This window comes from Erithacus rubecula (genome assembly GCF_903797595.1).
Source record: "Erithacus rubecula genome assembly, chromosome: 2".
In the NCBI taxonomy this organism is placed as follows: domain Eukaryota; kingdom Metazoa; phylum Chordata; class Aves; order Passeriformes; family Muscicapidae; genus Erithacus; species Erithacus rubecula.
In genome coordinates, this window is record NC_136685.1 from 42530235 (window position 1) to 42547571 (window position 17337).

General features: G+C 38.1%; 1 protein-coding gene across 2 annotated transcripts in view; it reads right to left on the reverse strand.

Annotated features, from left to right (window-relative positions):
- Positions 1 to 17337, reverse strand: part of PDSS2 (decaprenyl diphosphate synthase subunit 2) — a 110876-nt gene that overhangs the window by 58438 nt on the left and 35101 nt on the right. Inside the window, exon 2 of one of the 2 annotated variants that reach the window (XM_079298762.1) lies at positions 6231 to 6362. The exons of the other annotated variant lie outside the window; for it this stretch is intronic. Within the exon in view, the coding sequence (XP_079154888.1) occupies positions 6231 to 6362 (132 nt within the window). The remainder of the gene's footprint in view (positions 1 to 6230; positions 6363 to 17337) is intronic. 2 annotated transcript variants of the gene reach the window in all.

Genomic DNA, 17337 nt, shown 5'->3' on the forward strand with positions numbered 1-17337 from the left:
GGGTGAGCTGAGCAAGTGAGGATATAGCTTACACAGTAAAAGACCTGTTTTGCCAGAGAACATTGACCTGTTCTTAAAGCAGAAGACAGCCCTGTCCTTCTGTAGCCATCTACTCTGACTGGAGAGGTGACAGTCACCTAAGCATTAGCATCTCTCAGCTGTTTGGCTGCATTCACAAGAACAGGACAAAAGCTACTTGCCAATAACTGGGGCTGTCAGACAATGCAGAGCCAAAGGTGCATATCCTCATGCACTATTTATTCTGTTTTCACTCAACATGCAACACCTCTTACATTTTCTCAATTTCCACATGAGGTGTGCTCACGCCTCATAGGCTGTTACACTAAATACATAAAGCAGAATATTGCCATTTCTGATCCCTCTCCCCCACAAAATCCCAGTCCTACAGCAGTCCAGGCCACTGGCATAAGTAAAGCCAACCAACCAATGTTCATTTGAGCATATTTTTGCAGACTGAAAGTCTCAAAAGCATACTATAATCAGCATATTATCTCTGAGCTTTTGACTATACTAGTCCATATTTACCTTTGCTGACTGAAGCTGTCCAAGGAACATCATTCACATAACCTTGGATTCCCTGGAGGCAACCTGAGTGCTCCTCATGCATACAGCAATTAAAGACTGCTCTAACAAGCACAGCATCACCTCTGTTATGGCAGCCATGGCATGGGTTTTGGAGAAGAACAGATAGAGCTGCAGATGGTGAGCTGTCACATGTGAGAAATAGAAAAGACTCCTAGCTTCCCCATTAATACACAGCAATTTGTCCCTAATACACAGTGGCATATCCCTAAGACAGACAAGACCCTTTATGCTTGTGTTCTCAAAGTAGGCCTTGACACAGTTGCCATTTCTAATTCTGAAAATCTTGGGATGGAAAGTTCTTTGGATACTTCAGCTGTTGAATGACCATAAAGACACCCAACAGGCTGAATCACACCAACGTCAGCACAGCCACTTGTGAGCTCCACAGTCCTGAGTGCACACCAATGACAGCATTAGACACAGAGCTCAGGCTACAGGCCAGGGTAGAATGCTCACTCATCTGTTTAAAACACATCTCACATTATCACCTTGTGAAGAAGCTCTGTTCTTGAAAGACCCGACCTTCATGAAGAAAGCTAGATGAGTCTGACCTCACTGCTGACTCTGCTTTCAGAAGGAGGTGGGTCAACAGACCTCCCAATATCCCTTCTAACATGAATTATCCTCTGAACCTAGATGCACTATCAGCATCATCTGTATAACCCTAAAGGAGGTTAATGGAAGGTCAAACTTTCTTTGAAGATGGCATAAAGCTCTTTGGAATGTGGGGAAAGGAAATTAAGTTAGGGCAAAGCTTTGTTTTCATAGTGAGCAAGAAGCTGGGAGAAAGCTAGACAGAACTGCAAAAGGACAGAGCAATATGTCCTCTGTCTTTACAGACTTAGAAACACACCTATCCCCTCTGACTTCTTTGCAATCAAAGAAACATGCAGAGAAAAAGAAACCTAAGGGTGAATGAATCCTCTGGTTAAGATCTGGATTTATGTTTTAAGTGCTCCTTAGAATAGCTTAGAACAAGATGCTTGTGATAGGGCCACAATGACAAAGAGCATGTGAAATCATTCTGTGACCCCTGCTCATGTGTGTGTGTGAGCCTCCAAAAAAGGGTACTCAGGACAACTTAGTATCAGAACATGTAAGCAAAAGACCCATAACATAGCAAGGAGTTGGCACCTGCTGCCAACTTACTCTTAAACTGGGCTTTTATTGGAAGTACCATCAATGCTGGTTCCAAAATAATTACTGAAAGACTCAGAAAAAGGTATCTATGTTTGTGATTCTTGTCACTACAGCATTGCAAACATTCTTCCAAGCAGGTTTTAGTACAGAACTGAAATAGTACTTTCTATATTCCTATTTCAATATTCCATATTGATTAAAAGGTCTTGGCTTGTCAATGACCATAGGATCCACCAGTGTGAATGCACAGACAGATTTGACTGAAAAAAGGATTGTTTTAAACCTCTGACAAGCATCCAAGGAAATCAGTAGAGCTGACTCAATGGATGTCAATACTAGAGGGTATTTTTAAAATCAGCACTAATGGGGGGGTGGGGGGGAAGGCAAAACAGAGAGAAGAAAATAGCTTGCTGTGTTAGAACCAAGGATAGTGAGGGCTGAAGAAAAGGCCCAAGCTTGCTCTTTGGTGTCATTTGCATTTTAAGCTGCAATACAGAGGCTATGTCAGGCATTCATTGCCCAGTATAAAGTCAAGGAGATCCCTCAGTCCCCAGGCAGTAGTGTCTGGCAGTGCCAGACATGAGCAGAAAAAGATACCCCTTTGGGTACTTCAAGAGAGGACCCAAGCCAGACTTGGTATCTTCAACTGTGAGAATGTAGCACCACCATGAAGCATAAAGCTGTCAGTGCTCAGAAACCACATGATCCTGGAGTTTCAATTACAAAGCTCACTTCCAGCAGCAAAGTAAAATAACAGCAAGTTGCATATTTCACTATCCAAGTGAGTTTTGCTCTGAGAGAAGGTAATACAGTGTCAGACTCTAGTATAATCACCAGTTAGGAAATGGATCTCAAAGCCTTTATGAAGCTCTAGCCTCCAGTGTCACATCTGAGGTACTCTCTGATACTATTAGCATGATAAATTATTGTTAATTTGATTCTGCCTATACCCAAATGTGAGTTCTGCTTTCTCTTTAGCACAAGAGTAAGGAGTTTCGAGGGAATATGGGATGCATACTTTGCTTGAGTACAGGCAATGACATCAAATCTTACATGATACTGTTTGCATACTCTATAGTGAGCATTACAATTGATCCCTATATTTGCAATCTTCTGTAGCCAAGGAAATATTTCCTTTAATGCTAAGAAACCAGCAGAAAGTTTTAATTTAGGAAATCTGTCCAGCAGCTGAAATTGAGCTGTTCATCATGCTGTTCCTTCTCTTCATCCTCTTTTGGGATCACTGGTGCTGAGCTGGAAATAAAGCCAGGTTCCTTTTCCCGCCAATAGGAATAAAGTGAGGTTGCTGCCAACACGACAGGGAGGTGGCTGAACAGCACAAAGCATGCCAGGCAGGCTTTTATAACACTTCCTCCCTTATCTTCAGCATGGCTCATAAGGCAACCAGCAGTTACTATGATACCCTTGCACACAATGACCCCCACGGCCCCAAATTAATGCAGGCAGATCACGACTCTTGCAAATTATGAAGTGTTAAAGCTGAAGGCAATGCTGGCCAGAGGCAGCACCATTTAACTACACTAGACCTGCTCCTGTAACTACCTAAATTGTAATCCTCATTATTCTGGGAAAGATTGTTCTCTGGTAGCAGGCATCGGTTTTGTTCCATTGTGTACCAGTGAAAAACAGATGCCAGCTAGGAAGCTAAATTATCTATTTTTATACATTTAGGTCAATTGTCGCTTGAATTGACATATCTAGAGAACAAGAGAACAGGATAATTTTTTTCTATTCCAAGTTCAGCTCTCAGTATATTTCTGTTTTAATTTTAATTTTTGTATTGCTTTATTGTGATTTAAGAATATGAAATAGTGAGAAGATGTTGTGCAGAACATGCCAAATTCCAGGATGAAAATGTTCACCATGGGTTTTTTTGTGTTTTTTTTTTTCCTCAGTTAAATGGCAATCACAGTGTTACACCTTCCTGGTTACACACTGTACATTTAGTGTAGTACCAGTTAAAGAGAACTGATGTAATCTGGCTATCTACTGCAGGACCAAGTATTTAAATACAGCACAAGAACTGGTTCCAACACAAACACTGGAAGAAGAGAAACTGGGCTGGTACAATCACTGACAAGTACTGGAACAACTTAGCTCATGCTCAGACTTCAGAAATGCAATTAATTAATCACTACTAAGTATCCTAAAATCAAGTGAGCCATATCCCAGCTAATAGTCCACAATATAATGTTCACAGCACGTAAGTATCAGACAGCGAAGATGCTCATTACAGTGCCAGAAATAATATTTCCAGCAAAACATTATATATAAAGATGAAGTAATTATATGGCATGGCAACAATAAGAGATGTATAGATTTCAGATGAGCTGAAAATCTGTAAGAATCTATTTCCAAAAAATACTATCCAAAGCTGGAGACGTATAAGCAATAAAGGATTAAGCATATTTCTTCACTTCATATCACTGAGGGATAGACTTTGCCTTTGATACATAATGTCCAATATACACAAATCATATATAATTACACTGTAACCAAGGCAGCAGACAAAAATGCAGATATGGAAAACAACATCCTTTTGTTCATCTTCAGGAGAGGGCAGTTGGTAAAACACTACTTGTAATACACATTAAAAATATCTCAAAAATCTTTTAAGATCACAACATTACAAGCAGCCTATTCTCTTAGCTATACACAATGGAGAAATGGAAATCAGAAATCAGACTCACATTTAAATAAGTGCAGTTGGAAAAGTACCTGAAATAAAGAAAGAACTTCAAAGCCAAGGCCCACAGTGACTTCAGTAGAGGGCAAGAACTGACCATTATTGCACAAAATGCAACAGTGCAGTGGAATGTTTGCTTGTATTTACACCATGCTGCAGGACTTAAAGTGGCATTGAAAATCCATTGAAATAAACAACTCCACAGTCATCACTTCTGCAGACAATAATGAACCTTAAGTGAACCTGTGTGGGCGTATTCAAAAGTGCTTCATTTCTGGCACACCTTTGTAGCTCTGAACTAGATATTCTAATGGCTATTGACTTGCTCAAACTTAGATTATTAGGCTAGATTTTCAGCTGGTTGAACTGGCATCATGCCAATGATGTCCATTTACACCAAATGGCTCATTATTAATTCAAGGTCTTATTTGCTCCTTAATGAATACTTCCACTAGTCACCTTCCCAATGGCAGCTTTAAATACTCAAATTTTACCTCCATGGTCAGAAGCATCACACTCTCAAGAGCTCAGTTACAAAAAAAAATAATGCTTTTTCTCTCCTTTTATGAGGCATACTTAAGGTAAACTTCTAAAATCATTTACAAAACAAACTAAAATACCTCCTGTGCCATAATTAACTAACTTGAATTATGGTTTCATACAGCACCATTTGCATATAAAAATAAAAATTTTACAACCCTAAGGGGACATTATGGATGAAACAAAATAAGAATGGAATTAAACAGCTAAAGGGACAACACAGCTCTCCACAACAACCCTGCTTTACAGTCTTTTCCTTTTTCATACTTATTGTTATTTCTTCCTGTACTAATTCATATATATTTTCATTCTCTGATATTTTAAGATACTACATAGATTTTAAAATTTTCATTTGTTTGGTCTTTCCAATTCTATGATATGACCTCGGCATTTTGAAGCAAATCAGTATGCAAACATGCTACTAAGCCTGTTCATCTTCATTAGCATATTACAGAGGTCAGAAACACAATTAACAAAGCATACAACAGTTTTCTTTCCTCAACGAAACAGCATACAGTTTTTCAAAGGACTTTAAAAAAATTCAAATTTTACAATTTCTCAACAGATTTTATTACTTACTTCAATGGAATAGTTCACTATCAAATATACAAATGAGAGTAACCGCTGATTTTCATTACTGCTGAAATTTAGTTTAAAAGCTTAAAAAGTATTTAGGAATTCAGTGGAGCTGAAATATCTCAGTTAGAGCACACAGAACCATAATGGTAGACTCAGTAAATCTGCTGTGACATGTGGGAGGTAAGAACTTTATTTTACACTGCTGCTGCATAGGAGAACACCCTCCAAACAGGCTATACAAAAACTTCTGTACTCAGTGAGACCAACTGGTGTCCCACAAGGTTGGCATCTCACTCTGAAATTTCTAGTAAACAGGTGTACCCAAACAACATTGGAGAAAATCAAAATGAAAATACTCTATTAAAAAAAAAATATATAGCATTGGTTTTTTTTAATTTTTATTCTGTCTAATTCGTAATGTAAACTTTCTACTATCTTGACCCAAATGTTTTCAATTTGGTTGTGCCCAAAACCCTCAATTAAGATACCATATGCAAAGAGTAGAAAATGGTATTCACTGTGGAAAGCTTATAATAAACCTGAGGAACAAAGCTTTGTGACTAAGCAAGTCTGACTGATTTTCCTTTACAGGTGAACAGGCCACTTAGGATACTTTAGTACCACCATCAAATATACCTTAGCATGTCATACTACATACCTGGAATAAATTCCACTGACCATGTCATGCTGGAAAGAGAGTTCTGCTGTGCTGGGTCCAGCAGCTTTGGAAATAAGCAGTACGACCAAACCTCGCATCTGTAAATTGTTCCGGCTATCGTACACAAACCCCCTAAAACAGGAAAAAGAAAAAAAGAAAGGTATATTTTCACAATCCATGTTCACTGATTGTACCAAAGTGGAAAAAAACTTAGACCTCAGGCTGCCAACCATCCATCATGTCTTTAATATGCATGTTAGCAGGAAAATAAGTTGCAATTATGAATCATGATCTTCTGTCATCCTTTACCTGACACAATGAAATCCTACTATTGCAGAGAAAAGCAAGAATTGAGGATTCAATTAAATCTTGATTATTTTCAAGGAGCATCATGTCTCTTGCATTTCACGTCATGTCATGACAGGAGTATTTCAGAATAATTCAATGCACTCTACTGTAATAGGAACATAAGAGCTTTCAGTTTCTTGCCTGATGTATTAAAAAAAAAAGCCAGAAGAAGCCTCCTACTCCATGAGAAGAAAGACAAAGAAGGAAAGATACAGTCAAAATCTATAACCTGCTGACAAGAAACTGGTTAGTGGTTGTGAACAGAGGGCAGAGTACATAAAATAGGTCTGACTATAGCAGGCAAATAAAGAAAATGCAGAAACTGATGGAATATGTAAAATAATAATTTGAGATAAATGAAGTAGAGATGAGCTGGTTTAAACAAAAAACTGTCTCAAATGTTACAACTTTAAATTTGGTGTCAGAAGGAAACTGTCCCTAAAATCATATTTGTTGAGATAATTCCAAATGACCATCTCAGAAGTTAATTTGTTTTAAAGTAAGCTTAGCTTTGCTTTTTGACTGCAGTATCTCCAACTGTACTCCTGTCACTGTCAAACTTGCTTTCTATTTCCTACATTCAGCAATTTTGTCATAATGCATACACTTCACAGTCAAGTGTACCTTCTGTACACTGCTTAATTAACACATACATATAAAGAAGAATCATTTAAATAGCACCTTTCTCTGTGAAAGTTCCTGTGCTACAGGAAAATAAAATTACTTCCTGAGTCTTTACATCCTGTTTTACAGTGGTGAGGAAATGGTCTGAACTATGCTCAAAGTAGAATGAGATGGACCACCCAGGTAGTTGGTGCAAATCAACTTTTGGGATTGATCTTCACATCCACACTCACACACCTGACTCCAGGCTAATATTCCTCCCTCCAGAGATGCCCAAGCTCCCACTCAGTGCAGCTACAAGTGCTCCAAAAGCTACACCCAACAAATGCCATGATCAATTAAGATAAGAGGAGGCTAGTATGGCTTTTTACTACAACCCACAACACTTACAGCTGTGGTGAGATCTAACTAGCCAAATGAGGCCATGACTTCTGTGCCTTTATAATCTGCACACATCCTATTTATTTCACCTGCAGGCTGGCCCACCCTGCACCAGTCAGGTATGCCCAGCAAGCCTGGCAGCTCAGGATACCCCATGCTCACAGCAACCCTGACCAGAACAAGATAAAAAGCAGTAGAGGAGAGATTCTATATAACTTCCCAAAGCAGAATTATTTTTTTTTTTCAGTTCGTTCCCCCAGTACTTCCCAGCCACTCAAACCCAAGAAAGATTGCACTGCTCAGATCTCTGCTCAAGGGCACAAGCACTGTGGTTATGCAACATGCACCTTTATTTTGTTTACTGGGTATGTGTAGTGAGGGGATTTCAGGAGGAGGGGGACAGCTGCTTGCCTTCAGCACTCTGTGAATTTGTAACCTGCATATTCCTGTTCTCACCAAACACACAAATATATAACTTGTTTCTTACCATGCTCTGATATACAGTTAACAGAATGCAGCCAAGGTAGTGATATACTTAAAACTCTATAGATTTCCAAAGTCAGAGCCACAGTGAACATTAAACTATCCAGGAAAAAGACAGAAAGTACATATAATGAATAATACAAAGTATGTATGCATCCTGTACACAGAATTCATAATTGTTTGTGGTGGTGTAAGTACCTCTCTGGCTTGAACTTCAGTTGACCACATTACACACAACCACAGAAGTTATAAAGATGATGCAACTGAATTAAAATATATTTCCTCAACACTATTTAAAACTCTATCATTTTTAAAGAAAAGTGGTTTTAGGAAAAAATTGCTTTTTTTCCACATATGTATGTGATAAAATCAGAGTGTATTACTAAGGACAGAGATATTGTGAGAAATGAATAAGGTTTTAAAAAAAACCAGCAAATTACAGTGATACCCTGAACAATCAGAACACTTTGCTTTTTCATGCCCAGTGCTCTACAGTTGTAGGATGTTACAATAGTAGACATAAAAAGTGTTCATAACAGGAACATGGAGCACTGGACTTTAGATACACCACTGCCTAGACAGATACTAGAAGTGAAGCATTTTTACGTGATTCAGACTAGGTGAGGAAGAGAAGAAAATTACCTATGTTGAAAATACCCAGTCTGTAGCAATAGCAAAAGCAAGTGCTATGGGCTGTTCAGGGGGTTTGCAACACCACTAGCAATGAATACCTTACATTCTTAGAAGGAAACTCTTAATGAAAAGTGCAGCTGCTGGTTGGGGGAAGAACAGAACAGAAAAATCAAGTAATAAGGAGCAATATGTCTATCATTGCTACACCTAATCATACAGCCTCTACATTACATATGGTTCAGATGTAATTTTAGACAGGATTTGCTGTGAATTACCAAACCAGTAGTCAAAGTTTAACTCAATTTTCAAAACATGTTGTGTTACTGACATGTAACATATCCACACTAAAGCAAACCACATTAGACTTGAAACAAATAAAGCCTCCGGTGTTCATCCTTTAGACACTAGGAACTACTGCAGCTACTTGACATGGCTTGAGGGGTCACATTCACATTCTGAATTAAGCTCCCCAGAGATATCCTGCACAAGTAACAGCAACACCAAAGTCTTCCAGATGGTGCAATTAGTCTTGATGGGTATGTGGCAGGAGACAGGTGCCTCCAGGGAAAAAAAGTGAACTAAAAGGAACCCAAGTGAAATTGTGCACACAGAAAAAGATACATCAAGCTGACACTCTTTTGGAAAACCTCTGCTGAACAACACAATGCATGCATAGGGTACCCAAAAAACCCCTCAATCATTAGCACAGTTTTGCTTCCTCTTAAGTTTACAGGCTAGGTATCTGCAAATGCCATACATACTTCATCCTCGGGGGACTTCATAGCAGAGAAAGGTAGGGAAGTCAAAAACCTCTACAATTCCATTTTGGAATTCAGAATCTGGGGGAGGGAGAGGCATTTACTCTAGATATCATCCGTGTGACAGAGTAACCCAGTTGAAAACTGGCAGATTCACAATTTTAAATACAGCACAGTGTTCACAAAAAAAAAAAAAAAAAAAAAAAAAAAAAAATCCATCCCACAGCAGAGGGGAGAAGCGCTGGCTCCGACTCATGCGCGCTGTGACACCGCACCCGCTCAGGGGACTCGCACCACCCACGCAGGCAGTGACACTGGCTAATAGCTAATGCGCTGCAAATTACACCTCCCACTACCAGGGTCCGTCTGCTGCGCGGAACAAATCAAGCAAACATTTCACTTAGTGCCTTGTGTATTGCTCCACACAAAGCAGCTATTGCAGGGGATTTTTAACCTCTGATAACCGTCACATTATTAAAACAAAGATCCGCTATTCTTTGCAAGCGTCATTTGTACTGACATATTTAAATACCACAAAGATTTAAAAATTATTTGCATGAGACAAAACCAGCTTCCTAGCACGTTTTTTCATGACATTAAACTGTGAATTTGAACCAAAGAGAGGAAACATGGCAACTATAACAGTTACTGTAAGGATGAGCTGGACATAGGGGTAATTTCATGGTACTAAAAGGCAGCAAAAAAACCCCTGCACAGGCAACTGTAAAGTCAACTGACTCTGCACGTGGGTGTAGCAGAAGAGACCATACTCATGGGTACTAGTGCTAATTCAAATTTAATTATGAAGAATGTAGAACAAATTTCCCAACAAAACTGATGTGGTAAGGCATTTTGGGAGGGACAAAAAGGGGTTGTTAAATGTTTAGATGAACATTAGCATTTCCCAAATGTTCTGCTCATGACCCAAGCAAGCAGGACCTGTGGGGTTTGCAGCCCTCTCATCAGTTACCCCACAGGAGCCCCTCCACCCCACCTAGGCATGTTTGGTGGCCACAGGACTGCTGGAAGGAGCTGAAGCAGACAGATCACTGTCCTCCTCATCTCCTCTGGTGACTTTTACCCTTCCTTTCCATGCCTTCTACTGAAGGTGTCCCACTGACAAGATCAATCATTTTGTTTCAGGCCATACACAAGCCCCATGTAGTTAACAAGGGGAAGGAAAACAGAGAGGAATTCCATTCCTCTACCTTCCCTCTTCATCTGTCAAACAAAAGGAGGGGGAAAAAAAACCGATCTGTTCACACAGCTCTAATAAAAAGCAGCTGGGGAAGTCTCTAACACAACCAAAATCAATTATACTGATGAAGAAGATTTATAAGCATAGCATAGTGTCATTGAAAACCCAGACTAGTTTTAGGCTAAATTAGAAACTATTCTGAAAAAGAAACCCCTCAATTCAAACTGACAATCCCAGATGTGACAATACAAACAGAGTTTTCAGTTTGCAACATCTCAGGAAAGTACCTTCCATTTTGCTCAATATAAAGAGGCTATCAGGATGTACTCGTAGTTACAGGTGCAGGTACATTTTAAAAATAACATAACCCATTTTTTTGAAGTTAATTATAACAGACAATTCTATAGCTATCACTAGAAGTAAGGCATGGAGCTACTTGGCAAGGTTCTTGGCTTCCTTATTAGAAATGCAAGAAATACCAGCCTCAGGGCTTTTATCCAATTTGCTTTATTAATGACTTGTCAGAAGTAAATAAGAGAAAACCCTCTGACATACTCATTTTTTAAATGGATATTAAACCACTGTATTATTGATGTGCATATCTGAATCATGGGATTCACTATCTGACCATTTGATCACACTCAAACATATTTAAATACTGACAGCATTCAAAGCTATACATTTGGTATATTCTAACAGCAATCTATAGCAACTTGTTTTCACCTGCCACTCAGGTTTCAAGTATTTATTAACTATCCTTCTGCACATCTCTCCAGAACACATTAAAAACCCTGGCCCATTCCTACTTCCACAGACACATCTGTAGAGGAGAATCAGCCTTGTCATGGCATGTGCTTTGAGCATGATTCAGAAGCGGAGAGGAGACTAACTTACTTCGCAAGGAGAGAACAGAATTTAAAAATGGGATTCAAATCAAATACACAGCTGACAGGAAATGATAGAAGAGAGGATGCTCTGCAACCCACATGCCATCTCAACTCAAAGCCCACTAGATGCTGCAGATTAGAATGTTTGTTTTAGAAACTTATTCTTGGATTTGGACAACTAAACATCTCTTTGCATATGGAAAATGAGTATTGAAGTTTGGGGAATTTCCTTACCTGAAAAACAGGCTTGTGAAAAATGGGATGGGGCTCATCACCATTATGTAACTGCCTGGTAATTAAAGGGTTTATCCAGTAAGGGCAGACTTGTGCAATGAGTCATGCCAGGCTTGGAGGAATTGATGTTCCTGTTCACTTTGCAGGAATATGCACTTAGACCATGTTACAAGGGAGTGTTTAACAGCCCCCCTGCACCACCCACATCTGAGAAATAAGGGGTCTCACCCCATTAGATTTGTGAAGCCAATCACAAAGAAACATAAGACTTCACAAACAAAACACCAAACAAAACTCTAGCGTGAAGGAGATGGGCCTGTCTCTGCACTAGCTTTTCATCTAAAGGCAAAAAAATTAAAAAGGTAATTTAGAAGTGTGGCTTTCACTTATGACACAAGGGAACTTTTTAATAACTTCAACCGTTATGTGGTGTGATGCTTGGAGTGTTAAAAGTAAGTCAAAACAGTAACTTAGTCATATGCAAAACAAGAATGGTTGTGGTCCAGTGAGGAAGTACTTGCTTGAAATTTATGGCTTCATAGCTACACATCTACAGGCAGAGTCAGTGAAAAACTAATACATGTTGTACCCATGCATTCAACGGGCTCCTCTTAGACTTAAGAGTACTTAGGAATGAATTGCAACCAAAGTCTTCATTACAAAACAGGCCTCAAAATAAAAGCTGTGGCATTTTTTGGGATGCAAAGGACTGTACAAATTTGGGTACCTCTTCTCCCATTTAGGAAGTCTCAGACACTTCCTTGGCTGGAGAGAGAGTGACTAAAGATCATTTAAAATAGCTTGTACAAAATTCAGGTGTTCAAGAGTCCCAGAAATGCACATAAAGTGTGTCTTTAAAATATTAAATCTATTTTTCACAAACTGAACAGAAACATAACGAAGATGATCTTGCTTTGTCTTGAGAGATGACTGCAAGGGCATAGTTTCTAGAACAGAATGCTTCTAGAAGAAAACTCATAGGGTTCTTTCCAACTCAAGTGAGTCCAGCTGCTCAATTTTCATTGCTTACAAGGAGAAATATTTCATAAATAATGGTGAAAAATATATCCAAAGTTTATCACTCTATTGTTTATTAAATGTGATCTTCGCAGGGACCAGGAGTGTGGAAAAGTGTAGTCCCAGGTAGGAGGCACACACAATTTGGGGTCAATTGAATCATTCCCAGAAGTAATTTATCACAAGGCAGTCTTGCACATAACATTTTCAAGAATCTTAAGGAAAAAACACAGCATCCTTCAAGACTGGAAGACAGACTGATCTCTTTCTGGAGCTGCTACATGCCCTCATTTCTTATGGCTTTAGCAACTACCCCAAATATTGCACTACTTTTGAGAAGAAAATTCCAACGGCTTCTAAAATACAACAATGATCACAAAAGATGGAGCCTTCCAGGAAAATATAAAAGTCAGAAGGTTGAATAAAATTGTGGAGCTTCAAATGGGCAAGATCCTACAAAACCCAAACCTTATTCTTAAGTTTAAGAAACTACAGTTTTTGATCAGGAAAAAAAAAAAATACAGATACTTGGCCATGGTAACTTGGAGTTAATTGTAACTGGGCACTTGTAGCTCCTAGAAATCAATACAGGCTTTGAATTCTTGAAATAAAAAACCACAAAGTTTCCCCTTGAGTCTGTAGAAACCTATTTAGACACTAGTATCAGTCTACCATTGAGTGCTACTAGGCTTATTTGATTTCCCAAAAAAGGCAGAGATTTTGAATTATTCCCCCATGAAGATCAGCTATCTAGATGCACATTATTTTCAGGGGTTTTGATGCACTTATTTCCTTTAGGGTAGGATATTCCCTAGAATCAATGGGAGGAGTTACTTAAAGAAAAACGAACAATAAACAAACAAAGAAACAAAACCAATCAACAAAAAACCCAAACCAAACAAAAACAGCTCAAAAAACCAACAAACAAAAAACTCCAATAACAAAAAAATCCCACATTTTAACAACTTCCATTTTTCTGCAAAACTTATGACCAGATGAAGACAAAGAGGAAAAATATTTGCTTAGTGAGAAGAACCAAATGCACAGAAACAGTGACATTTAAGTGTGAAAAAAGCTGTTTTGAGAATGCATGGCCATCTAAGATTTGAAAAATACCTACTGTGGACACTGCAAAAACCACACTGTAAAATTAAAAGGCAGCTATAATCAGATGTATGTCTCAAAAACATTGATTATTCAGTAAAAATAAATTATTTACTAGTATTATTAGTTTAAGTAATTCTACCCTCCACCCATGAGATCCTATGAGTGGTAGAGGCAGGGCAAAAAGGACCACTTTAAGAATGACAATAAAGGCACCACACAGGAAACAAACCACCAAAATGTATTTTTAAACCAACTGCCAGTCTCTGCTGTTTTTCCTGGACTTGACTTGGAATGTGATGTGGATAGCAGGCAAGCTAACATCAAAAAATGAAGTTAGTATCTGAGTGCAATTACTTTGACCGGGAGTAACTTGCAGGTCTGGCACCCTTATTTTTCTAACCACAAATACTTAGACAGAAGCCTTAATTTTGTGTGTCTGATTTCTCCATCAATATTTGCTTTATTTAAACTTCGTGGGAGGTCTAAAACCCCACTGCCAACCAGTATCAACAGGTGGACTCAAGCACAAGACTGCTTTTCTGGGAACAGGCTTTCGCAGATGCAGGAATAATCTGCTAAGTGAAATGAATAAAATATTTTGGAAGAGTTCAGTGAATGACAGAGAGATGATTAGCTTCAGAAGGCTAATGAATTCAGGCACCTCTGGAGGTCCAGTGTCACTTCAGCAATATTATAATTGTAGAGCCTGTCATAAAGATGTATTTTGCATTATATAAACTTTACTAGGAAAATGTAACAATGAAATAGGTCAACTCCAGGCCATTATCTCAGACTGAAAATGCTCACAGCATGTTTTACAAATGGATGAAACACAAAAAGGCAAAAATGTTAGGCTATGTATTGCCATGACAGAATGATATAAAAAGTTCTTTTAACCTTCCATACTGAATAAGATTTCTTGATAACAACTTCACTGATTTTCAGCATTATTCAGATGAATTAATTACAAATATTTCTTCCCTAAAAACACTGAAGACTTTACTAGTAGTGAGAAAGAGGTTCCAAATTTTGTACTTCAGAAGATTGCTCTCCCTTTAAGTAGCTCAAACAGAATTCATGCCAAGGATGCCATAAACAAAAAGCTTTCTTCTAGACAGAAATAGAAATTAGGTGGTTGAAACCCAACCAACAGCATTATTCCAAATGCAGCACCTCTACAGTGTCACTACCTAGTAGAGTTAGGTGGTTATATACAGCAAAAACCAATGGGGAGAAAAACACTTTAAAACATAGTGGATGATTAGCACAAAGTGCAAGGCAGAAATATGAATATACAGTCTCAAGTAGGAAAAAAACCCAAATACTCCCAGATTCTATGACAAATGTATATACTTCTAAATACTACACATGAAGGTTCTTCAATAGTTCCAAGTAATTAAAGCAAACCTTAAAAAAACCACCACAATTTCAAGCCAAGAGTGGGGATCACATACACACTTAGACTGTAATTCTTAATAGTATTATCTCCATTTGCTGTTTTTCTCTAGATTTCTGGTTCTATAGAGCCTTTTTTTTTTCAGTGAGACTCAAGTGACCAACTCTGACAATGATGAATCGTGATTTTTACTTAGGTTAAGGAGTCTTTTCAGTGTGATCTCCATCCAAATTCCATATTTTACACTCCACTGCGTTAGTAACGTAATTGGGCTTGTTTATCTGAACTAAAAACCCTCCTTTTACAAAGGTCAACCTAAAACCCAACAAGTATCTGTCACCTTTTCGTGGATGATTGCTAAGCATCAAATAAGCTCATTAAGCTACCAGCAGCATTGCTTCAGATTTCTCAAGTCTTGGAAGATGATACAGCACAAAAATACTGGAAGTATTTTAGAGCAAAACAACTGTTAGGAAATATAAATCACTGGAAAACTTTAAATATTTTCAATTCCTTTTTCCTTCAGAAAATGCAAGGCTTTAGAAGGCCTGAGATTTTAAGCAAACACTTGTGGTTTTGGAAATGCTGGTTTCCATGGCAACCAGTAAGGTCTTCTTTATATAGCATTATAAACAGATGGTAAAGACCGGTCATGTTTGCTTCTTTGCCAACATATCAATAGAACTGCTGTACTCCTCTCTCTTGTATTAGAGTTATTAAGTAACTTGGGTATTTGAGCAACAAAATCGACAAATCAGACTTGCTCAACTAGTATGGGTTTTTTCCATAAACACATGAAGATTCGCAACAGTAAAGTCACTGTAGTCTATATAGGCAGATTTCTTTGGCAAAGCTTTTTATAAATGTTTTCTCAGCACTCGCCATGTTTGGTACATTAGTACCACAAATATGAATCTGACAGGGATTAAAATAATTAATTCAAACAAGAAATCGAAATCTGACTGGTATTAAAGTGTACTTCAAAATTGTTGTATTGCATTTGGAATTATTCAGAGAAGATGTAGTGAACTGTAAACTCATGTTCATTATATCACAATAAGCAGAGTTTATTCTTGCAGGTGATTTGTAAAATAAAGCAAGCCTCTTTGCATTTAAATTATTCAGCTATAGCCATGGCACATGATATACATTCTTTTCCACAGTGGTAGGTAGCATCAAGAGAATTTGATTTGGTACAGTTTGGTACCTCTCTGGAAAAGTCTTTAGTACTAACTGCTGGCAGTGCAAGCTAACATAGATTTTTGCTACTGAATTCAGCTGATTCTTCCAGTGGTTTAGCTGTTTAATACATTTCATGCCAAAAATGAGGGGAAAAAGAGAAAAGTAGAGAGGAAAGGTAGAAGTAGAACTCACATCAGGCTTTTGACTGCGTGTCAGGAGCCAAAATCATATAATCATATATTTCAGATAAAAGTATCCCCTGTATTCTAACCAGATTAGAAATTACTTATTATCACAATATTATACAAATATCACTGTTTCTAATCCAACTTCCAATGAAATTCATGCTCTTCCCATGAGAGCTGGCACACACCTTCCTTATTGCTTCTTTTTCTTTTTTTTTTTTTTTTTTTTTTTTTTTTGGTTTTTTTTTTTTGTTAATTACTTTGTGGGAACTTTGAGATGCTGCTGTTCAGTGAAAAAATCCCACTATGCCACAAAGACAAATATAGTATCCAAAAACTTATCTTAATAGCAAGTACAAATTTCCAGGTCCACTTGTATCCAATCAGCTCCAATATCACACCAGTTATCACTAATAAGCGAGATTCAAAAAAATCACCACACAACCCAAAGTTCTCAAAACCCACTCAACTTCATAAAACAACCAATAATACATTTTGGAAATGTGTGAACTACTAAAGATGTGAATATGTTTGGCAAAGATCAAGAGGATAACAAGCATTCAGTATGCACAGAGAAGCCAGGAATGTGCTAGGGTATGGATGAGAAGCCTTCCTGCACATCAAATGAGACTGCATTAAGCAACAAGTTCTACAGACAGATAATCACAAGCAAT